The sequence below is a fragment of the Megascapheus bottae genome, chromosome 19, assembly GCF_031878675.1.
Source record: "Megascapheus bottae isolate mThoBot1 chromosome 19, mThoBot2.hap1, whole genome shotgun sequence".
Lineage (NCBI taxonomy): Eukaryota > Metazoa > Chordata > Mammalia > Rodentia > Geomyidae > Megascapheus > Megascapheus bottae.
The window spans coordinates 30,266,078-30,290,253 of NC_143527.1; the positions used below are offsets into that span (position 1 = coordinate 30,266,078).

The 24,176-nt window shown below is 37.5% G+C and overlaps 1 protein-coding gene and 1 long non-coding RNA gene across 2 annotated transcripts in view; one reads left to right on the forward strand and one right to left on the reverse strand.

Annotated features, from left to right (window-relative positions):
* Positions 1-24,176, forward strand: part of LOC150049790 (uncharacterized) — a 153,430-nt gene that overhangs the window by 46,509 nt on the left and 82,745 nt on the right. The window lies entirely within an intron of this gene.
* The window catches only part of Dsg4 (desmoglein 4), a 41,219-nt gene that overhangs the window by 16,672 nt on the left and 371 nt on the right, over positions 1-24,176 (reverse strand). The window contains 9 exon segments of the mRNA XM_090353610.1: positions 3,619-3,804; positions 4,606-4,740; positions 5,000-5,166; positions 6,954-7,098; positions 7,641-7,796; positions 9,513-9,644; positions 11,457-11,515; positions 17,606-17,635; positions 20,603-20,730. Coding sequence (XP_090209736.1) covers positions 3,619-3,804; positions 4,606-4,740; positions 5,000-5,166; positions 6,954-7,098; positions 7,641-7,796; positions 9,513-9,644; positions 11,457-11,515; positions 17,606-17,635; positions 20,603-20,730 — 1,138 coding nt within the window.

A 24,176-nucleotide genomic window follows, 5' to 3' on the forward strand; every position in this document is an offset into this window, starting at 1 on the left:
CATAGGACTTTCTTTATCTTTTGACATGACCAAGTTTGCAGGTCATTCAATTCTGCAACTTTGTTGCTTTTTGTTTGCTGCTTATTACAATTCTGGCAACAAAGCCAAAGGCTTCACACATGTTAGACAAGTGAGCCACTGGTTTACATTTCTAGTCCTGTGACTTCAAATTGGAAACACAGTTTGAAGTTTTGAATTTCTTATATAAAAGCTATAAAATGTAGGATAATATTGCCTCCTAAATTAATTTTTTAATATTACAGATCTAAATTAATTTTCATGAAAAATAAAAAGCAAATTTAGCAGCTGAGGATGGTGGCACATGTATAATTTCAGCCAGTCCTGAAGTGAAGAAAGGAGAATTCTAAGTTTGAGGCTAGCCCAGATACAAGTAACAGCAAGATTCTTTCTCAAAATTCAAATAAACAGAAGGGCTGAGAAAATTGCTTAAGTGGAAAAGCATTTGCCTAGCATGCACAAAGCCATGGATGTAATGCTTCTCTCTCTCTCTCTCTCTCTCTCTCTCTTTCTCTCACATATACACACACACACACACACACACATATACACACACCACAAATCAACAAAAATCATGCATAATGAAATAAAAAAATGTTCAGAATCGTTTGATGAATAAATAGGGCTCATATTCTTTATAGAAGTCCTATCAGAGAATATTTTAAAAATCTTAACAGTAGAATAAAGGAGCCAATATATAAATATATAATGTAACTAAACATGTAATTATGTTTTATAGAAATGATGCAAGCAATTATATAGGATTGGTGATTATTAAAGTCTGTTCCACACTATAATTTCATTGCACTAGGTCTGATAGAGAAGACTCCTTTACAAAGTACATTCAAAAAAGGAAATACCACACCCTGAGAAAAAGTCACTTTTGAACTGGGTTTCTTGGATTAAAGATGAATAGAACCTTTTGATCCAGAGTGCTTGATGTGGACATGAAAGGTCACCAGTGAAAAGCTGTTGTCATAAAGGGCACAGGGACTCTGTCTGTCTAGAAGTAGATTAGCAGTTAAGGAAAGCATCTTTTGCAACACATCTGCCAATAACTGAAATCAAGATGTCTGTACCTTTAGGGAAATTTTACATGATGAGTGTTTTTTTTTTAGTCAGTTGTGGGGCCTTGAGCTCTTTTTTTTTATGCAGTAAATAAGTTTTATTTACAACACAGATCTTTTATGCAATTAGCACAATGCAAAGGTATTTGGGGGAGAGGTGGAGGGTCAGAGAAATACTGCCCCAATGGATGTGCTAAAAGCTATCACTAAAAACCAAGTGAAACAACAACGGTATATCCTAAAGCTTTAACTTATTATTTTTCTTTTGGTGGATGTGTGCCTATGCGAGTGTGTTCACATAAATGTGTATGTGCAGATGCTGGGAATTGAATTCAGGACCTTGGTACTGTCCCTTAGCTTTTTTTGCTCAAGGCTGGTACTTTACCTTTTGAGCTATAGCTTCATTTCCAGCTTTTTTTTTTTTTTTTGGTCTGCTGGAGACAAGAATATCAGACTTTCCTGCCCAGCTGTCCTTGAGCTCTTAAGCCACAGCCCCACTTCTGGTTTGCTAGTAGTTAATTGGAGATAAGAGTCTCATGAACTTTAGTGCCTGGGCTGGCTTTGAACTACGATTCTCAGATCTCAGCTTCCTGAATAGCTAGTGGTACATGTGTGAGTCACTGTGCCTGGCTTATAGTAGATACTTACTCAGAGTCAAATATCTGAACAGAGCTAAGAGAAATGCTTGCCCAAAATCACTTGTTGCATTGTGTAAAGATGTCCCAGCATGTTTCACTTAAATTTTAGCAACATTTAGGATTCTGATAGCCATGATGTAGCTATTCAAAGATGCTACCATAATAACCAGTCTGTACTGTCTGTAATAATGCAGTCCACACGGTAAACCAGTGTCCATGATTCTTAACACAGAGCTAAATAGGAATTATGTACTCAAAGAAGAGTTTTCCATTGGAAGAGGTTTTAATTCTACTTTTCAATCTCTGGACTTCTACACTATTCTTACATTGAGAACCTATATTTCAATTGAGAAATCCCTTGGGTTTTTCTTATATGTACATGTAGATACGATTTCTTTTTGTAAAAAGAGTTCTCGATGAAGTAGAATAAGATGAAAATTGCTCATGTGTGTTTAAAGTTATGTCAATCATAGAAATTCACAGAATATAGAACACTGATTTAGGGTCAATCCTCTCTCTATCAGGGAACATGACGGAAGCCAGGAAAGGCAGAAGGAGATTGAATTCATTCTTTTCAAGCAGAACCTCTGGTAGCAAGAGCACAAGTTGTCTGTGATTGGGTTTTACAAAAAGAAGGACAAATCACCTGGATGGAGAGGTTGAAATATTAGTCTCTGTGGGTTGAGGAATGACTGAATAAAAACCAGTTAACAAGGGTATACGGGTGGAACTTACGGAGGTGACCTGGGATCAGACTTAAGAAGATGAACCTTCTGAAAAGAAATTAGGCTTTGGTAGGTTTTTTTGTTATCATAAATTGTGATATGGAAGCTAAACTGATAGATTTCCACATCAAGGGTATTTTTCTGTTTGTCTAATTTTGATATAACAGTGCTAATATGGGAAAACACAAATTTACTTCAGAACTAGGTATGGAAGGAGGTAGGATCAACATCCAAAAGGAGTAGGGAGGTGGTGGCAGTTACTTCTATGGCAAGACACTTATCCGATTTCCAACAAAAATGAATACTTCTTTCTTTACAAGAAGGAATAATTCCTGGTAGAAATGTATATTGAAGAGACCCAGCATTGCACACACAGCTGGGGGGCTGTGAACAGATTGAGAGAGGAAAAATCTGAGGCACTCACTCTTTATGATCTTTGTTTTCCTGGGCCCCGATTGCTTGAAAGTGGCAATTAAATACAGTTTGGGGATGGGCGAGGTCAGGTTGAACCTTGGCCTTTGTCATTTACCATCTAAGTGACTGAAATCAGCTCAGTTTGTCTTTTTGGCTGCTTCATTTTCTGCTAATAGGAAATAGCTGTATTTATTCCTCAGCGTTGTGAGGATTAAATACGCAAGGCCTTCATTCATATACTACAGCAGTTGGTACTTACTACCATGATTTTTAAATAAAGGTTAAAGTTTTACCCTTTCATTATTGATGCTAGAAATCCTAGCTAGGTGGTCTCACTTCAACCTTGTATCCTAATGAAATATTTTCAGGTGAATCTAGTCCAGACAAGTCCTGCCTTCTCTTATCCCATTCACACATCTGTATTTTACTCACATGAAAATTATGTTTTATGTAGTAACAACTGTACTCTTACTTATGTTGCTAAGGCATGTGTGTCATCTAGTTTTGGGGTGCTTTCCTTCTTTTCGCATGCAGACATGAAGCATTTTAAGAACACAATTGTCTTACTTTTCTTGGTCATAAGTACTGTGTTGGTAGACTGGCTAGTTTGGATCCACACAGTGGCTTCCATAGGATACTTGCACAGGATACTTGCATAGGATACAAGCATCATTTGTAGTCAGAGAAGCCAGTATCTGTTTATAACAGTAACTTCAAACTTCTTTGAAAGAAAATATTGCAGTTTGCACATTGTACCTTGACGACTTTCAGGATGCCTTCATTGGTTTGTGGGTCTGTTTGGATATCAAACCAGTTTCCATCATTCCCAGAGAGAATTACGTATTTAGCCAGCCAATTATCAGTGCCTTCTTCATCAAGATCAATTGCTTGTAATCTTATCAGTTCTGAACTCAGACAATTCTCTTCGATGCTTGCTGAGTACTGAAATGACATACCATCAGTTTTATAGCCTCGACATGAGTCGCTGATTAGGTATTTATGAATATATAATCATCTTCTGAAATATGATACATAAATGGCATTTATTTCTGCATCATTAATTAACACATAGCATATGTCCAATCAAAACAAGAATTAAATACTTATAATAAATCTGATTTCTATGTTATGTCCCACGTGAAATCAACATGTGGCTATAATTTGTCACATTATTTTCCCTGCTTATTTTTAATTCATTTCTAATTTATTTATTTTTTTCTGATGAGAGATCAGATTTTTTTCTAGTAAGGACTAGATAGTAACTATATTAATGATATTGTGGGCTGAAAAATCTCCATTTTGGAGCTTATCTCTTTGCCATTGCAGCAGGAAGTGGCCATAGATATTTACAGAAAGGACAATCATTAAGGTATGTTTTAAAGCAAGTGGCAAAGCATATTTGCCTCACTATTTTGGATTTTATGTTTCTTTTCAACTAAAAATGTAGAAGTTGACACAAATTCTGGTAGATACGATCCCTCATTTACAAATATACCACTATGTTGGGTTATTCCCAGAATGACATCAACAAATTCCCATCGCTATGACTATAGAATATGTGGAGCAGACCTTGTTTATACAAAGAAGGTTTGTTTGAAGTAGCAAGTCAAAGATGAACATATGATAACTGCATTATTATACAAAAGAAATTCTATGTGTATGTGTGAGATAGGCGTACAAGCTAACAGGAAGAAAATAGTTACTGGCACTTATAGAAAAATGGTCATAAGAATAACAACTTACTGAAGTCTTCTCTAGGATGGGGAAATTATCGTTGACATCGAGAACCTTGATTCTGCAGTCACATTCGGCAGATAGCCCATCTGTGGCTCCATCCCGATCAGAGCCCCTCACGAGTAGGTTGTACATGCTGTGTTGCTTCACGAAGATGAAAAGGAACCACGAGAGTTAGGCCTGCCCCTGAATACAACCCAGCACATCCACAATGCCAGTAGTTGTCTTTTTTCTTTTACAGTGACAGCAAGTAGAATCTGTCATTTCATTTTCATTAAACATAATCGCACTGTCCTTCTTTTCCTTTACATTGGTGTAAGGCCACACATGCGTCATTTTATCTTTGTTTCCCCAAATTTGAATTCTTTCAGTTTACTTAACATTCCCTCCTGAAAAGCCTTACCTCTCTGTCGAGGAAACTGGACATGGTCCGGACTTCTCCGGTGTATCTGTTCACCATGAACATGGGTGTCCCTGTGGGCTCCTGAGCAATGATCTTGTAGGCGATTTTAGAATTCAGGTGATTGTCTTCATCTGCATCTGTAGCGCTCAGCTTCACTACCAGCGCGTCTAGCAATGGAGGTGGGGAGTGGTGGTTGGGAATAAGCAAGAATTAGTCCACCCAATTAGACACGTCTAGGCAAAGTAAACATTTCATTGGACATGAAAGGGCGATGGACATTCTCTTGAATTCTTTGCTTTGGAAGGATGTACCATAACCCATGGCTATAGCAATGTGAACAAAAATAATGGAAGTTTGCACCTAGTAAACTCTCTACCTTTTTTGTAAAAAAATTAAATACATGTATTTCTTAAGGTGGAGGTCTTAGTTTATAGAAAATTTCAGTAGACTATCACATTGCTGGAGAAAATGATGGTATAAGACTTGTCTTTGCCATTGTCTTGAGAAATTATTACTATTACTATTATTATTATTATTATTTTAACATGTCTAATTAAGAAAGACAGCAGTTTAATTCATTCAACCTTGCAAATGTTTATTGGACATCTATGTTTTCAATTATCTCTCACTCAGAAAGTAGAGAATGACTACTGCTTGCCCTGGGTAAAAATGGCACTTTATCAAATAGTGAAAGCATGGAATTGAAGAAAAGATTTGAGTTGGAAGATCCTATGTGTTATTTTACTTTTCCAGTAGACCCTTTCTTGAAAAATCCTACACCAGAAAAGAGAACTTCTTCAACAGCTTATGAAGGTGGGCCCTGACTCTGGCTGTTTCTTCTCGAACTGCACTCAGTGGATGAAGGAAGCTTTAACAAAGTGCTAATCAGCAATTGAGCAGTCTTGGCTGTGGGTGTCACCTTCTCTTCCTTCTAGACTGAGTGAATGAAGCCTGTTAGCAAGAAAGCAAAGTTGCTCTGTCTGTTTTGTTCTCTTAGACAAAATCCCCTTTGTGGTCTTGCTATGTCCTCTACCCTCCAGGTTAAAAAAATATTCTGTATTGTGCCTGGGAATTTGGCCTAGCGAGAGTGCTTGCCTAGCATGCAAAAAGATCAGGGTTCAATTCCTTGGTACCACATACCTAGAAAAAAGCTGGAAGTGGTGCTGTGGTAGAGCTCTAGCCTTGAGAAAGTCCAAGGACAGTTTTCAGGCCCTAAGTTCAAGCCCCAGGACTGGCAAAAAAAAATCTGTATTGATCTACCGTTCTTCTGAATTTTTTTCCTAATCTTACCTCACAAATGTACTTGGAAACAGACAGAGAGTTGAAAGGGAATGGGAGGATTGGAGGAAAACAGGCAGAGAGGAGAGAGGAAAGTAGCAACATCAGAAAAACCTAAGAGTAGGAAGAGTATTTCCTTCTCAGCAGAATGAACAGGAAAGGAGCAAGCACGAGGGCATTAGACCTGGGCATGGACAAAGCATGCTAGAAGTAAAAGAAGGGGATGGCATGATGCCACTGGCTACAATGTGGTGACGGACAATGGCTCTCAGTGAATGGCCCGATGGGCACAATCCCACAGATGCTACCCTGACTCTGCCTAGTGGGGCTCAGCCATGAATTGTGACAAACAGGCCAGAAGAGAGCCTGTTTTAAACAATCACAGTTTCTTCCTCAGTATACTCATTGGAATCAAGTTAGCCCGTAGTCCATTAGTCTCTGACGAAGAGACGGAGCACAATCTCAACTGCAAATATAGGAATCACCTGAAGGTAATAGGATATTTACCATTTTAGGATGTGAGTTTTCTATCTGAATGAAAGAAAGTATCATGAGTAAAAGGTTTACTCAAGTTTGATTTTTTATGATATATAAATGCTCTGCATTTCAGTCTTCTGGAGTGTTTGAGTAAAAGAAGTAAGGGCAGTGTAATGAAGGGAAGTGCAGTTCTACGTACTGGCCTCGCTGTTCTCTTCAATGTTGGCTGTGTACACATTTTGTGTAAATACTGGGGGATTGTCATTTACATCCATAACTTTGACTCTGAGCTCAAGCGGCCTCTCTAAATCTTCACCCCGTGCATTCAGAGCCCGACAATAGATCTGTGGAAAATCAGAAGGAAACATTTTTTTCCATCAAAGGAAATTAACCATTTTTAAAACGTATTTGAGGAAATATGCAAGAAACAACATTTTTATTGACTTCAAACTATTTGATTTTTCTCATCCTTTCAACCCATATGTTTTATAAAAGGTAAACAGAAGCTGGGCATTAATGACGCATGCCTGTAATCCCAGCTACTCAGGCAGTTGAGATCTGAGGATCACATTAGAAGCCAGCTCCGGGAGGAAAGTCCTTGAAACTCTTATGGCCAACTAGTCACCAGAAAACTGAAAGTGGAACTATTGCTCAAAGTGGTAGCGTGCTACCCTTGAGCAAAATTGCTCAGGGACAGTGTCCAGGACCCAAGTTCAAGCCCTACAACCCACAAATAAAAAGGATAAGCCATATTTCTATTACAATCTTTTGTACATTTTTAGGGGTCTCCTCTTGACATTTTGATACATGCATATAATATACTATGATATGATTTTTCAAAAAGAAAAGGCAGAAGAATAAATCAAAACACACTACTATGACTTACCAGAAAAAGTGGAGTTATCTCTCTGTCCACCACTGAAGTGATATTTATTTCCCCCGTCCGAGGATTAATAGTGAACACTCCATAAGGCGGTCGGTCAATTCCTGCTCCAGAGATTCGATATGTAATCTTCTGATTTACTTCACAGTCTGAGCGAATCTATAAGCAAAATGATTAAGACTGTGATCCAGTGTAGAGCAGAACATGATCCTAAGAGTTCAACAGAATGATAGGAGCCTAGGAACTACAGCAGATAGGCTGAGATTTAAAACACATCATGACTCAGTCCTGCATGACCTTGGAAGCTTTGACCTCCAAGAACTAGCTTATGGTAGGGAAGATTTTGGTTGAGAGGTTTGGTATGGGATTGTATGAAGTAGGACATATATAACTCCAGTCAATATGAGTCTGTCAGTACACATGCACATTTGTTGCTAGGTGTGTTATTATTAGCCAATATATTATTTGATTTCCTGATTTTATTTGCATATAGAGTCTGACAGAAGTAAGTATCAGTAGTGTCTTTAAAAAATTGTGTTCTAAGCCAAGTGCCAGTGGCTCATGCTTAGTGAGTTCTGTCCCCAGGACTGTCAAAAAAAAAAAAAGCCCTCAGGGACTGCACCCAGGTCCTGAGTTCAAGCCCCATGATTGACAAGAAATAAAAAATTACAAAGTTAAAAAAGAGTTCCATTTAGACTTGAGTTTGAGAATTTGTCAAATGGTAGCTAAGTTTAAAAAATAGAAACATCCCAACATTAAAAAAAAAAGAAATTGGCTCAGGTAGGAAAGAGAGTTTTCAGCACTCTAATTAATAACCCAAAGATCTGAAAGTAAAGATATTGCAATTTGTACAATAAAAAATACATAAGTAAATACAGAGGTGGCAAACGTTTTAAAAATTAAAATGTACAGAATCATTCTTCTATTATATATATTTTACAAATTATTTTACAGCTAATATTCTGTATTGGATTTTGCTTTAGAAGTTTACTAATTATTGCTTATAAATTTAAATTGTTATAGTTTGAAGTATTACCTGTACACTGAAGATGAGAACATGTGATAAAATATTAAGATTAGTTACCCAATCATTGCAATCAAAATCAGCTGGAAAGATTTAGTAAGCTCAACTGTGATTCAAAGAATGTTCTTAGAAGAAAACCCAGGAACCCCCAAAATGGGAATAAAAATGAATATGTGCTATAAGTAGGATAAGAGAAAGCTGAGTTAAGTGGAAATAATAACTTAAAAATCTGAAGACCATTTGCCTACTGATTTCAGTGGTGACCCAAGTCAAAGATGCTCAGAGCAAGGGAGGTTGCTTATGTAGACCTAAGTCTCCATCCAGGAATCTATTCCACCTCCCTTTAACACTTCTTTTCTAGCCACTGCTTTTTAAGAACCTCCTAATTTCTTCATATAGAGATCTGGTGGGAACTGGACACATCACCTTTAACTTTCTTGAATTAATTAAATGCAACAAACCCTTGGTCTTTCAGGATTAATGTTCAGGCTGTTAAATACCCAATCACATATATAAAGCCACAATGGGCAGGACACAAATAGATAAAGTCCACTTGTGCTGGAGATCCAAATCTTTCTTCTGGAATCCCTAGCCGAGCACCCTCTGCTGTCTGTCAGTCTCGAGCATGGGATACTAACCATGTGTCTCTGTGGTACAAGCAAATGATTGCATGCCATTCTCTAAATCACAATAAGCAGAAAAGGCTGCAAGTCCCAGAACTAGTTCTGCGTTTTCCTGACTGCCAGGCATCTGCTCTCAGTTCAGGATTCTTCTGTTTTTTTTTTTTTTTTTTTTTTTTTTTTTTTTTTTGTTGTTGTTGTTGTTGTTTTTTGTTATTTTTTCTCACTTACTCGGGCAATTGGATTCCTCTTGGAGTTGTCCTCTCCTTCTCGACAGGCCGCAGCAAATTTGATCCACTCCCGCTTTTGTCTCCTGACTGTTTGCCACTTCGTAGTGCCATTTTCAACGTCCAATTCTTTCACCTTCAACAAAAGTGGTTTGTATTTCTCATAGTGCTAGAACGCTTTTTCATAATACCGACATTTATTTAACATTGAAGGTGAATCCAGAGGAAATAATGGCATTAAGCTGGATGAATAGAGGGAATTTTAAATAATGTACAACCACATGCACATGACTCAGGTATGGAACACTATTTCTTTTTTATTTATTTTTTTAACAATTCAATTAATTAATTTTTTTTGCTAGTCTTGGGGCTTGAACTCAGGGCTTGGGCACTGTCCTTGGGTTTTCTCAAGGCTAGCACTCTACCACTTGAGCCACAGCACCATTTCTGGCTTTTTCCGTGTATGTGGTACCGAGGAATGAAACTCAGGGCTTCATGCATGTTAGACAAGCACTCTATCACTAGACCATGCTTCTGGCCCTGAATCTTCTCATTTCTAACCGTAAGATTCCAATGAGACCAGTTGTATTAGTTGTGTGCTACACTGCACAATGTACTGCACTTTTCTTTATTTCATCTATCTTCCCTTAGATTGAGGCCTTGCCTCTCCTACCTTTTCTTTTGCTTTGACCCAATATTACTGTTGCCAGAGGTAAAATTAGCATTAATTCATGTGAGTGAGTCACAAACAGAATGGAAGTTGTAGCCATCGACAAGAAAGAAGGATTTATGTTTGTTTCTGATGATGATAAAGACACCACCATGGCTAGGTGGAGAATATTATTATTGACTGACAGCACTGGCTACAATCCTCTGACTAGTTATATGGCTTTTCAGTGGTGTATTTTTGTATCTTTACTTGCTATTATTATTTCTTTGTAGTTTTATGTTGCTATTATTGGCAAATACTATAAATTTTATACTATTGATCATTTAGAATTGCTACTGTAAGCACACACACATTTGTATGCAAGTAAATACACATTTGTATACCTATTTTTGGAAGTTTTAATGCACTTTTTGAAGCACAGGTGTTTAAGTCAAGGTTTTATTTAATTGCCATATGTGGGAAGCAGAAAGTTTATGTGAATGTAGTTTATTTTTCCAAGGACCAATACATTTCTGTTCCTAAAGTTTAATACACCTTGAAATGTACTGAATTTTTGCTATTTTGTGAAGAGATATGATAATTCCAATGTGAATTTCTCCAGTGAATCTAGATTATAATAAAAATTTGCCTGTTGTAATAAGATTAAGCATCATCAGAGATATAGAAAAGTAGGTTTGTTTTTTCAGTTTCACTGTAAAAGAAGCCAGATTCTTTGTTGGTTTATTCAATTGCAATTACATCGCTGCCCCTGAGCTTCTGTGTGTTCAACTCTATGTCTCTACCACTTGTGCCACAGCTTCACTTCTTACATTTTTGGTGATTAATTGGAGATAAAGGTCTCACAGACTTTCCTTCTGTAAGCTGGCCTCAAACCTCAATCCTCACACCCCAGCCTTATGAGTAGCTAGGATTATAGTTGTGAACCACCAGGATCTGACTACCTTTTTTCTATTTATTCATTTCCCCTAATTTGTAGAATATACTTTTTGTTGCCGAGGTCTAAAAATGCTCTTCCATTCTAAAGTGTTTCTTTGCTTCCTTTGTTTGCTATATTTAGGAGTCATGTAAATAAGCTATAAGTATAGTTTGATCCTAAATTACAGAAACCTAGGAGTATGGGTTCTTACCATTTTTATTTCATTTTGACTAAAGTTCTTTTTTGGGAGGGTTTATCTGGATAATTATTTATGTGGATTATTAAAAATATCCTAATTTTTGGGAAACCATGTACTATAAAGCCAATTTTAAGGAGAGAAAAATAGCTTCTTTATACATTACCTCAACAATAAATTCACTGTTTACTTCCATCACCACCTGTTAGAGAAGATACAATATTAGTATACATTGCTAAAATTTAAAGAAACAATGTTATAAAAACATTGGTGAGAGATATAAGTTTATCAATTCATTTCTAAAATATATATAAAGTTAATATTATAAAATAACCATGAATACTACCAAACATGAAATACAGATTTCTTTGCATTTAGGACTTTTGAATTCTTAGAGAACACACACACAGGGTCATTAAAAGAATTAGTCTTGATAGTGAGAAAAATATTTAAATATAAAGTTAATGCAGGATATCTATCTTATTTTCAGATCTTGACCAAGGGTGGAACCAAAAATAGTAAGTATAAAAGCAAAACAAATTGAAAATAAAAAGTTAAGGTCTTGTATACACACTAGCACAACTCGGCAGAAGCTTTTACTACTGAGTTATTGTCATTTATATTTACATATTGTGTGAGCTCAGCACATGACACTACCTAATTAGAACCTCCCTATCTTCACCTGCAGAGTCACACAGTGTCTCTTTTCATCCCCTTCTCCATCTTCCTTCTCTCTCCTCCCTGTAATATTCTTTCTCACTCATTCCTTCTTTCCTGACACTTGTCTCAGAACTTCCATGGTTGTCATCCAGTTGCTTCCACCACCACTTTGGAGGAAGATAAACAGAGCTGCAGAACCTCTTAGTTATAATCACCCTAATAGCCTAAGTTTAACTTGAAAGTAGCGAGAGTGAATCTTAGCTGGGTTCTGCTCATAATTTGTTTGGTGAGTGACAGGTAGTTTTCCCTCTCTTTCCTGTGAAGGCTTGCCTGCAACAAGCCTGGAAGGCAGTATTACAACAGCCACTGTTCTACTAATTCTATTATTTATTCAACATCCAAAGGTTTTTTTTTTAAATTGTCTGTTCCTGTTACTATTTTGCCAAATGATTATAATTCTGTTTGAATTTTGGAGTCATGTAATTATGCCCCCTACATTGAGTAAATATTAATGCTTGTGTTTCCTACTTCTAATATTATCTTCTAGAGGTCTTCAAAAATATTTGCTCATTGAAATTTATGTGTACACATATATGTAATGCATGTTATACAATACACACATATATAAGTTATACCATGTACAAATATAAGCATTATGCACAGGGATTGCTGTGGTTGAACTCAGGACCTGTCACTTGCTAGGCAGGCTCTCTATCACTTGAGCCAGGCTCCCAGCTCTTTTTGCTTTTGGTCTTTGAATGTCACATACATCCCATATCACAGTCCTTACTTACACCTCTGAGTAGCTGAGATGTCAGATGCTCATCATTTTGTGAAGTTGTAAAACATTAAAAAGTTTTGAGAACTAAAAAGTGTGCTTTTTCAAATCTTTCTTTCTTTTGTTTCTTTTTTGATAGTCCTGTGGCTTGAACTCAAGGCCTGAACACTGTCCATGGGCTTTCTCAAGGCTAGAGCTCTACCACTTGAGCCACAGCACCACTTCCAGCTTTTTCTATGTATGTAGTACTGAGGAATCGAACTCAGGTCTTTGTGCATGCTAGGGAAGCACTTTACTTCTAGGCCAACCTCATGGCCCCTCAAATCTTTCTATAGTGACTGGCAGCTAACAATTTGATAAAATATCACAAGTTTGCCAAAGGTGTTATTGAAGGTAGTAATGGCTTATGACTGACATTGTCATTTGATGCCTATTATCATAGAAAAAAAGATGCTTAAGTTTTCTAATAGTTGAGATTTATTTTACTTCTCCTCCTTTTTGGATGCCAGTATTCTGTTTCCACTGATAAATGAATGGATTTAATTAGCTCTACAACTGTAATGGAAAACTTGTGCCCAAATTAAAGACTGTTAGCGTGCAAATGCACATGGAAATATGGGAATTTGATGTAAAACAATTAAGCATAAGGAGTAAAATTTGATCACAGATGTATTGTATAGTTATGGATGGAGTATAAAAATTAATTATGAATAGATATAATTTATTAGTACAATTAAACAAGTTTTAGTATCGATTATACTTTTGTTTCATCTTTCAGTGTAAGTGTAATACAGAGAAAACTTGTTCATACTGATAGTCTGATATTGGAAGGACTTTTTCTTAGCAGAGTCATTAAATTCTTTGAAGTTATTCTAAATTGTATGACCTACATCTACAAAGTAATCTAAATTTAAAATGAATTTTAAACAATTGATTAGCTGATAATTCTTTTGTGTCCTATATTGGTTTTGTTGAAAACAAAGAACTGAAAAGCACAAGATTTGCCAAAGGAGAGTTTTGGAGTCTGTACTTTTTCCAATACTGATTTCATATTTGGAATTATCTTTTAGTTTAATGTTTTCTGTCCTCTGCAGTGAAACTTAATAATAATTTCTATGGATGAGAGATGTAAGGGTTTTTGTTCTTCTTTTTTTTTGGCCAGTCCTGGACTTGGGCTTAGGGCCTGAGCAGTATCATTGGGTTTTCTCAAGGCTAGAGCTCTACCACTTGAACCACAGCACCATTTCTGGCTTTTTCTATGTATGTGGTTCCAAGGAATCAAACCCGGGTCTTCGTGCTGGCTAGGCAAGCACTCTACCACTAGGCCAAACTTCTGGCCCTTTTGTCCCTCTTTTTATACTGTATTTTATTATCTGGGTGGTGTGTACAGGGTTACAGTTACATTAGTCAGGTACATTACTTCATGAATATTGTTACCCCTTCCCATGTTTTTCTCTCATCAATATAATATACCAGGTAACAAAGTGGGATACTGTAACAATATAAGATTAACCAAAGGGTAACACAAGGGAAGAAAGAAAAACATAATACACTAAGAATACCAGTCACTCATAATTAAGCTCTTGTTTCCATGTCAGACAGGGATTCTTGGGTTTCATTCTTCTGAATATGTAGGATTATAGGTTTGAGACACTAATACCCAGCTACCTTTAGCTTTTGAAATGCTTATGCCTTTGAAGAAAACTTACGTCCCAGTTAAAGACTGTTAGTGTGTTAAGTTGGTATCATATTTGTACATTAAAAATTGAATGAGGGGCCAGGAGTTTGGCCTAGTGGTTAAAGTGCTTGCCTAGCATGCATGAAGACCCGGGTTCGATTCCTCGGTACCACATACATAGAAAAAAGCTGGAAGTGGTGCTGAGGCTCAAGTGGTAGAGCTCTAGCCTTGAGAAAGTCCAAGGACAGTGCTCAGGCCCTGAGCTCAAGCCCAGGACTGGCAAAAAAAAAATTGAATGAGTTATATTACACAGTAGATATTTAGCCTTATTTTATAGTGGGCTCCATAAAAATAATTTGCTTTAGAAACAAATTTCTTAGCCTTGGAAACAGAACTGAATGTAAGAGTTGGTTTTGTCCTGTACCAGCAGAATGACTTATCTTCTCTCCTACCACCCAGCACCCTAACCCCATCCCAGTTTCTGGCTCTCCTCTGAATAGAATCATAATGTGAATAGCATGGGCCCAGCAAGTGTTTGGTACAGCTGTAAAGAGGAAGGAAGAATGGATGGAATTTACTTCTGCCTTAGAGGATGTGCTTTTAGCACACCCTGACATATAACAGCACCAGTTAAATATTTTTTTTTTTTTTGGCCAGTTCTGGGCTTGAGCTCAGGGCCTGAGCACTGTCCTTGGACTTTCTCAAGGATAGAGCCCTACCACTTGAGCCCAGCACCACTTCCGGCTTTTTACTATGTATGTGGTACTGAGGAATCAAACCTGGGTCTTCATGTATGTTAGGCAAGCAGTCAACCACTAGGTCAAACTCTCGGCCCCAGTTAAATAACTTTTAAAGATCTCAAACTAGCCACATTCACCAGACTTGTTTTAATTCCAAGAGGTAAGGAAGGTATTTTCCATTGGCATTATACTGCCCTTGTCTTCTCTACAAAGCTCAGCCTAACTGAAGGGTACCAACAGTCCATCCTACTCCCGAGAATCCGAGAACACAACCTCCCCTACACACTTTCACTCTCTCTAATTTTTTTCCTGAGACAAGGGCCATTGCAACAGTAGGTCCTGTGACAGTGATTTCATTCAACAAGATTTATAGTGTGCCTCTGATAGTCCTGCTCCCCAGAGCTGACTTTACTGATGAGGGTAACAATGTCAAGTCTTCCAAGTCTGGTCACATTACATGCTGGCCCTTCTGGAATCAGGGGACTCCTCACTTTCCCGGGAACACCTAGGAATGGGTGTTTTGGAAGAAGTATGAACAGAAGCAGTGTCCCAAACTTTTTGCCAATTGGCATTAGCTGCATGAATCACACTGTGAAGAGTAGTTACTGGCTCTTGGATAACTAGAGCAAACCTTTGCTCATGAGAGTCACTTTTGTAGAGTGCATATGAGCCCAATCTAATCCTCCAATCTGGCTTGGTGTAAAACCACAGTTAAAAGACACCCATGCCAAAGGGACCAGACTGAATCAGATGCCACAGTGGCAGAATATTAGAAAAAGGAGATGGAAGTAAATACTGTTGGGGGAGCAAAATAATCTGGAAAAAATGTGTGGTTTCTGAAATGTATTAGAGTTTCTGTGGGCCTTACTGGTGAAAGAGTTTCTGTCTTCTCTTTTCCTAAAGTGCCTTTATAATAAATTGCATTAAGAACCTGAACATGAGTTTTTTAAGCAATGTGAACGTGTCTAAGAAAATAAATGTGTGTGTCCATGCTAACTTATGAAAATATACTAATGTAAGTAAAATATAGCTTCCCACTAGGATAGGCTATGTATTGAAAGAGAAGAACAAGCAGTTAAATGGAAAAAGAAGCTAGTAGAATACATTAGACATTGTGGAAAATGCAGGTCAGAGGTTGAGTGCAGATCTAAGTGGTAAAGAGAATATAATTTTGGCACAATTGGATGAGTTTTTGTCTTTGAGTACTGGGTTTTAATTTGCCTTTCCAGTTATGAATCTTCTGACTCCATCTCTAAGCATGTTTCTTTTTAAAATTTAATTTGTGAAATGATGATATTATATTTATGCTGAGGATTTTTATAATAGGCTGAAATTACTTTTTAAGTGTAAGATGTTTTGTAGCAGTCAATTGTAAGCTGGCAATATCAGAACAGATCTTATCGTAGAGAATCAACTTGTCTTTGTCTCAGTTTAAACACTCAAGCTTAATTTGAAACACATAAACCTCATGAAAGTTGTATTTCCCACAAAGGTGGGAAATACAGCGAAGTGACTTGGTAAGAAACAGAAGGTAGAAACTGAGCCCATTCATTTATGGAAGAAGTTTCACTCACAAAATAGTGACAGGGAAAGTTTTCTACACACAAAGCAAGTTCTGAATTGTTAGGATAGGCACAAGCCCAAGAAAAACAATAGAATGTTTTTATATCTATCACCATTATTTTTAGCAAATTGCAAGACTTTTTCTGGGACTTGATTTCTCTTTTAACACTTGGTTGTAGAGAATCTGATGGTTTTATATGAGATTCATGGTATCTGAATCATTCCTGGGACTCACTGCAAGGTGAGAATACAGATTGTTCTCTTCCATGCTGAGAGCACTTGAAGTATTGCTCCTAAGTAAGGTTATTTTTCATCTCTGTGACTTATCTTTTTCTGAAATCAGTTTCTAGTTATTTGTACACATCTAGGACTACCTTATTAATAAGCAGTTCTCTCCCGAATAATGCTCATAAAAATTATTGAGTAAAGTAGTCGCCATCTTCCTGAGGATATAGTAAAGATGCCTAATTATACCACTTTTGTTTATAATTGAAGGTATATCAAGTAATGGCATTTTGGTGTGCAAGCCATGTAATTTTCTGCATAGAAAAGAAGGGCAAACATTTCTCATGCAAACATTATGTGAGTGAGGGCCTTGCCTTAAGCCACTCCTCCCACCCACCCTGGCATCAGGTGCCTCCATGAGTAAGGATAGCCAATATGAATCCCACTTGGCAAATGGATGGTAACATCACTGTAGTTCAATTAACGGTCTCACTGCTCTGTGATGAAGCCCCCTTTTCCCCCCATAGTTAAGCCCTGGGAAGGAGTCACACTAGGCGGTGAGGGTCCATAATGTTTCTAAAAGAGTAGAAATATCTTCAGGTATAGGAAATGAAGTTGGCATCCTAAGAGCTATTTCTAAGGTAGAATTTTAATATTGCAGCTCTTTGGATTGATATTCTTGAAAAATGACCATTCCAAATAATTAGGTTATATTCTGGAAATGATATTAGTTATTAGTGTGATATATAGCTTCTTTATAGGTAAACGTATTATCATGGACTCTGAAGTAATTAAGAATTAACCCCCCCCACACAAATTTGTCCACTTGGTTTAAGATATACTTAATGTATATAACTCCTTAACCACTTGTATCAACAAAAACAAAAAGTAATAGAAGTGAGGTATGCTGGCACAGAGCCTTTAGTAAGGCAAGGAGAGCAGTCATTTCTGTAATAAGCTGTACTGAAGCCTTCATTTAATGCCATCTAGGGTATGTGATTTAGTGCAAATGAAAACCATTTTTGTCTTTGCTTTTTGTTTTTATTTTGGTTTTTTTTGCTCCCTTCATTTTATTGCTGGAAATTTTCTTGTCATAAGTAAATAAAAGCCGATTTCTGATCCACAGGTAGAATACCATTGTTTTGTGCAAGAGCTCAATGGATGAGGCTAGCTCAGCTTGAAATATGTTTGTAAGTTTTGAGTTCTGTCTGATAATGAGATAGTGACTGTGTACTTTACCACCTATGTTTCTTAATATCTATTTTTATTTTTTATTGTTGGGGTCATGTACAGAGGGGTTACAGTTACATTTGCCAGGTAGTAGGTGCGTTACTTCTCATACATTGATACCCCTTCTCATGTTTTTTCTCCATTTCCCTCCTTTACCCCTCCCAATCATCTTGTTTTCCCCTCATGCTTTTAACTTTCTGTGCATGAGGACATTCAGTGTTTACTACCTCTTGTATGTAGTGTGAATGGTTACCATATGTGGACCAAAGTTCCCAGCTGATCAATGACTGATTTTTATGATCTTATTAACTTGATAAAATATAGGCCTTCTTCAACTAATAACTGCTAAGCCTCCAGTGATTCCTTCCTAATAAAATTTATATAACTTCCATCTTTTCTTAAATTTTTAGATATTTTTTCTCCCCAGGCAAATTTTTTCAAAATAATATTCTGGAGCCAGATATTAGCTTCTTCTGCATAAGTGTACAGTAGTGATAATTATAGAATGACAGAGTTTCCATAGTGGAAGAAACATGGTGACATCATGTCTATCACATTCTCCATAGGGTGCAATGAAGCCCTGAGGAGTTGGACACTATTGGCAAAGTCACACAGCCACTTTGAAGAGGAGCTGTGACTCAAGCCTGGGACATTTGAGTCTCAGTTCAGTTGCTACCACACCTCCCCACCCGGTTTATAGTATAAGAACAAGCTGAATATCCTTAGGAAGAAAATGCCAAAGGACTCCTGTGATCAAATGAGACATCCCACTGAAACCTAGAGCTTTGGATGTCTTTTATTGGTGAAGTCAGTCAAAACCTTTTTGAAAGTACTCCTTGTGGTTGAGAAGTAGCTGACACACAATACCCATCAGTCTCTGAGAAGTAGCCACATCCTCATTAGTGGAACAGGTAATGATGCCCCAGAGAGTCTTTGATTTAGTTAAATGAAACAAGGGTCAGAGTTCAAGTTCAGAAAATTAAAGACAAGTGGAAATGCTTATTTTCTTTCAACATCTAAAATAGCAAATTGATTCTCTTTAAACATTTCTTGCATTTGTCTCAATTTTGACATGATCTCTTTGCTTCCCAGATCTAGGTATTAATGAATATCCTGAAAGAGCTATTAGAAACACATAGAAACTTAACATTTTTTCACAATGTCTGTGAAATGTCAGACACAAATGCTTCAATATCAGTGGAGGAATACCCACTAAGATTACTAAAGAAAATAAATTAGCACTGCCAGAAAAAACCATGGGAATCCAGAATAAACTACTGCATGATCAAGGAGAAGAAATTAACTGCAATTAAATAATATTATCATAAAACATGCCTCAGCAGAGAGAAATAGAAGGCAAAACTTAGTGTATAGAAGTTGCTTCTGTAATTTTGACACATGATGTTCTACGTACAGGAAACTAGTCCTCTCTGAGTCAGTGCATGGAGAAGTGTATCAGGAGGTATACACCTGCACTTTACCCTTTCTACTAAAGACCTAGACATATTCTGATTGTTCAGTAACTTTTTCACTCGATAAATTAGTAATGCTGATTGTAAATGGGCATTGTCCTTCTATGTGGTGATGCCTCATATAAGAATGATTTGCACAAATGGTCTTGTTTAATAATCTGTCCCCTGAAGTCAGAGAATGGAATGTTCCACCCACTCTTCTCGTCTCACATTCCCTTCCAAACTTGAGCCATGCACACTTCGGTGCAAGTTCTTAGAAAAGTAAGTGGCAGAAGAATGAACCAACCATGTCACTAGCCAACAATGGCTTCCCAGCCCTGGCAATCTTGTCTTTTAGAATTGGTGTACTGACGGGTTAAGAGGATGCTCCTTACCTGAGTACTGTCTAGGGATTGTTTCCCAAACTTAAGCCATTGTACTTCTGTGGATGTTCCTGGGAAACTGAGTTACAGCCTGATTTGGGGTACATTGTTCCACTTAGGAGACACTTGATTTTCTGACCACTCCCAGGTTGGAGGAAAGACATATATACAACATTATTTTGACATAGCCTTCTATTTTGAAAGAAACTCCTTGGGAAATAACTGTTTAGAAGAAATGAGCTCAGTCAATTTCCTTTAAAATTTCAGACCATTTGCCCTGAGAGTTCCTAGCAATCTGTCTGGTTTAAATGTAAGCAAAAATAATAGGAAAAAATTAATTCCAGTTGACATTTTAGGATTGTCCTACCACTGAATCTGAATTAAATTGTGTCTCTGGGGACACTGAAATCTAATTCAACAGAATTCCACAGCTTTGGTCCCTTGAGAATCAGGGTTTGCTTTGAAGTCAGCAGAGGCTGAATTTGCAGGTCTCCTTCTGCAAAATGGGGCTTAAAGCTAGAATAAACCCCATGTAGAAAACGAGGCTGTGAGCAGAAGAGACATCAAAGCTTCATTTCCTTCTTAGGCTTTAAATTTGACTTACCATTAGGACGATCAAAAGACAAATGTTCCTGAATAGGAGCCAATCCATTCTTGTGGGCTTTTCTTATCCACAAATCCCGATCAGATTCAACTTCAGTCCAGGTCTCCCGAGTCCTGAAGCAGGCTCTGCTGGAGGATGTGTTTCAAGGCACCCGTTTAGGAAGGCATGGGTGATTAACTCTAGTGCTCTCTGAGCAGAGGGATGAAGATACTCTATAATGACTCTGTTTCCCCACCCCAAACTGCTGGGCTGGTCTGGAAGGCTAGCATTGTTGGGGCTCTGGGTAAGAAATTAGACACACCTTGCTTCTTATTGCAATGAAACCCTTTGTTGGACACCAAAGAAAAATCTTACAGAGTGAGGACCAGATTTACGGGGAAGATACCCAATGAATAATAAATTACTCACAACATGAAAAATAATTAAAATGCTAGGGCCTATCATCAGGCTGAATAAAATTAGAAGGCTCCTCCTGACTGCCAACATTGTAAAAGCAAAATTACATACACAGACAACACATACACACACACATGTCCACTACAGAACCGGCATTAAGGAATGAAGCTGTGAAAAGGCACTGGGCCTAAAGCATGGCACAGCGAGAAAGACAGGGTAACAAAATTCTCCTCTCTTAAGTCAAAGATTCTGGCTTTTCTCTTTAAGCTATCCTTTGCTCATTTCAAAAAAATTTTTTTCCTTGTCTGTTGTGGGGCTTGAACTCAGGATTTGGGCACCATCTCAGAGCCTCTTTGTGCTCAAGGTTAGTGTTCTACCACTTGAGCCACAGTACCACTTCCAGTTATTGAGTGGTTAATTGGACATAGGAGTCTCTCCATCTTTAGTGTCCGGGCTGGCTTTGACCCATGATCCTCAGCTCTCAGCCTCCTGAGTAGCTAGGAAGATAGGCGTGAGCCACCAGCTTCCACTCATCTCAATTTCAAAGATGTTTTGGAAAGAACACAGTCCATATGAAGCAACTCTGATGAAAGTAGGACCAGTATGTTTGTTTCCAATATTTCACACCTATCCTCTAGTTATGTAACCGACACTCTGGCGCACAATATTTCTCTCATTGTTTTAAAGCTATCATAGTATAGTTCCCTCCCCGCTCATTGAATTCCCCTGATGGGGGCAGAGGTATAGAAGATGCTTGAGGAATAGCTTTTGAACCACCACAGATGTTTCTTAAAGAAAATCTGCCACAGGAGACCTATGAATTTAAGAAACACACACACACACACACACACACCATCACCTGAATGGTTCTGATGACATTTTTCTCTATTTCTGTTCTCCCATCCACATATTTCTTGTGGGCTTTGAATAGGATATGCAGAATCCTCATGCAAAAATTGCAAGTTGGAAACACAGCAACGAACATCAAAAGAAAATGCAGTTAAATGTTCTCTAATTGCTAATGGGTGCTGGCTGGAGAATTTCAAAGGAGAGCTGCATCCTCCCTGCCCTGCCTTTGTCACTCAGAAACAAGGTGAATTCTAGTGATGGAATGCAGGCTGTACAGCGCTTGGTCTCTCGAGAAACTTAGCTTAGCATATTTGGAAGTTAGGGAAAAACGAGGCAATTAGAAGGCCGATACCATATCCTAAAGTGAAGGGAACGGAATTATATGTTGGAGATATTTATAAAAGAGGAGAAAATTGCTTGAAACAATGGGAAAATGCATTGCAGTGAAAGGTACCTATCTAAGCTACTCTTTAAGTTTGAGAATATACATGCCGCATTAGAAATAGGCTTTTAAAGTATGTTGTGAAGTAGATCCAAAATTATTTCAAGGTGGGTTCTATCAATAAAGAACGTTAAAGGAAAGATCTTTAGTCAGGATTCCAACCATTATCCCAACAAATGTCTCTGAATGGGGAAGGGAGGAGCTGCCTTGATATTAGGCTTCATAATTAATTTCAGTGTATTTTAATATTAGAATGAATGTTCTTATTGGTACTGCATCTGGTGGCAAATTGTCTAGACTGCTGACAAATCACTATTGTCTTGGTGATTTATTGAATCACAAGTACTTGTACTACAAAGGTTTAAAAATGTTTTTTTTAAATTGTCTTTATGTAGCTTTATAAAGTAGGTGCCATTTAATGGAGCAGTTTATGGATACAGTGCATTTTGATCAGAGTTACCTTCTTCAACATTCTCACCTCCCTTTGACCCACTCCTATGCATAGGTTTTTATACCAAAAATGTTATGAAAAAGGAATGTTAATTGGTTTGTGTCTCTTCTATCTGCAACAGAGATTTTTTTTTTTTTATAAAAAAATCATAGGGCCGGGAGTTTGGCCTAGTGGTAGAGTGCTTGCCTAGCATGCACGAAGACCCGGGTTCGATTCCTCGGTACTCCACATACATAGCAAAAAGCCGGAAGTGGTGCTGAGGCTCAAGTGGTAGAATGTTAGTCTTGAGAAAGTCCAAGGACAGTGCTCAGGCCCTGAGCCCAAGCCCAGGACTGGCGCCAAAAAAAAAAAAAAAAAAAAAAAAAAGAAAGAAAGAAAGAAAGAAAGAAAGAAAGAAAGAAAGAAATGTTTATGGGCTGGGGCTGGGAGAATGTTAGCCTTGAGAAAGTCCAAGGACAGTGCTCAGGCCCTGAGCTCAAGCCCAGGACTGGCAACAAAAACAAAAACTAAAAACAAAAAAAAATCATTTGCTGTTGTGCTTATTTTCAGTTCGGAGGTTTGAAATAAAATATGTCAGTTATGTCTGTGATGAAAATTAGAGCGGCATTATAAACATTTTGCATTCATAAGATGTATACTCTCTCAGCAATGCTGTTCAAGTACTGGCTGTGGGTGTACTAAAGAAATTTCCGTTGCTGCTCAGTGGGTGGAGACTGCATAATAATGTTTCTAACTTGAGAGTCCTTTGTTTTGGAATATTTTTGTTTTCTTTAAGTAGTTGTGCAAAGGAGTTGCAATTCAGTAAAGCAGTTTATGAATACAGTGCCTCTGAATTAATAGAACCTCTTAAAACATTCTCACCTACCTCGCCCCTTTAATTTTTAGAGTATGTGTTATGTGTTGAATTTTCTTTACCATTTAACAAAGCAGTTTATGTGTGCAATGCATCTTGATCTGTATCACCCCTGCATCATTTTCACCCTTATCCTGATTTTTCTTAATTCTCTGGTATATGCAATGCATTCTTACCACATCCTATTCACTTCTCCATTCACTCTTCTAATCCTCTCCTCTGGCCCCCTATCTGCAAATACCCATTTCATGATACTTATTTTGCAGGACTCTTACTTAATCTTTCTAAAGAATTAGTTTTCCATTCTGTGTAAAATCTATTATACTTCAGTTAACTCATTTGTAACCACCTGAATACCACTCAGTGTGTTTACTTGTCGATGTATAGGAACATTCTGGCTCCCACAAAGGAGGAAAACCATCTAAGCTATGTTTCTCTGGGTCTCGTTTACTTCTCTTAATATAATTTTCATCAACTCTAGAGACAGATTGAAATAGCACTCTCCAGTCCAATGAGATTTTTCATTGGTTGTCACATCAATGCCTAGATTTTGTAAAAAGCAGTGTAAAAGTATTTAGTTTAA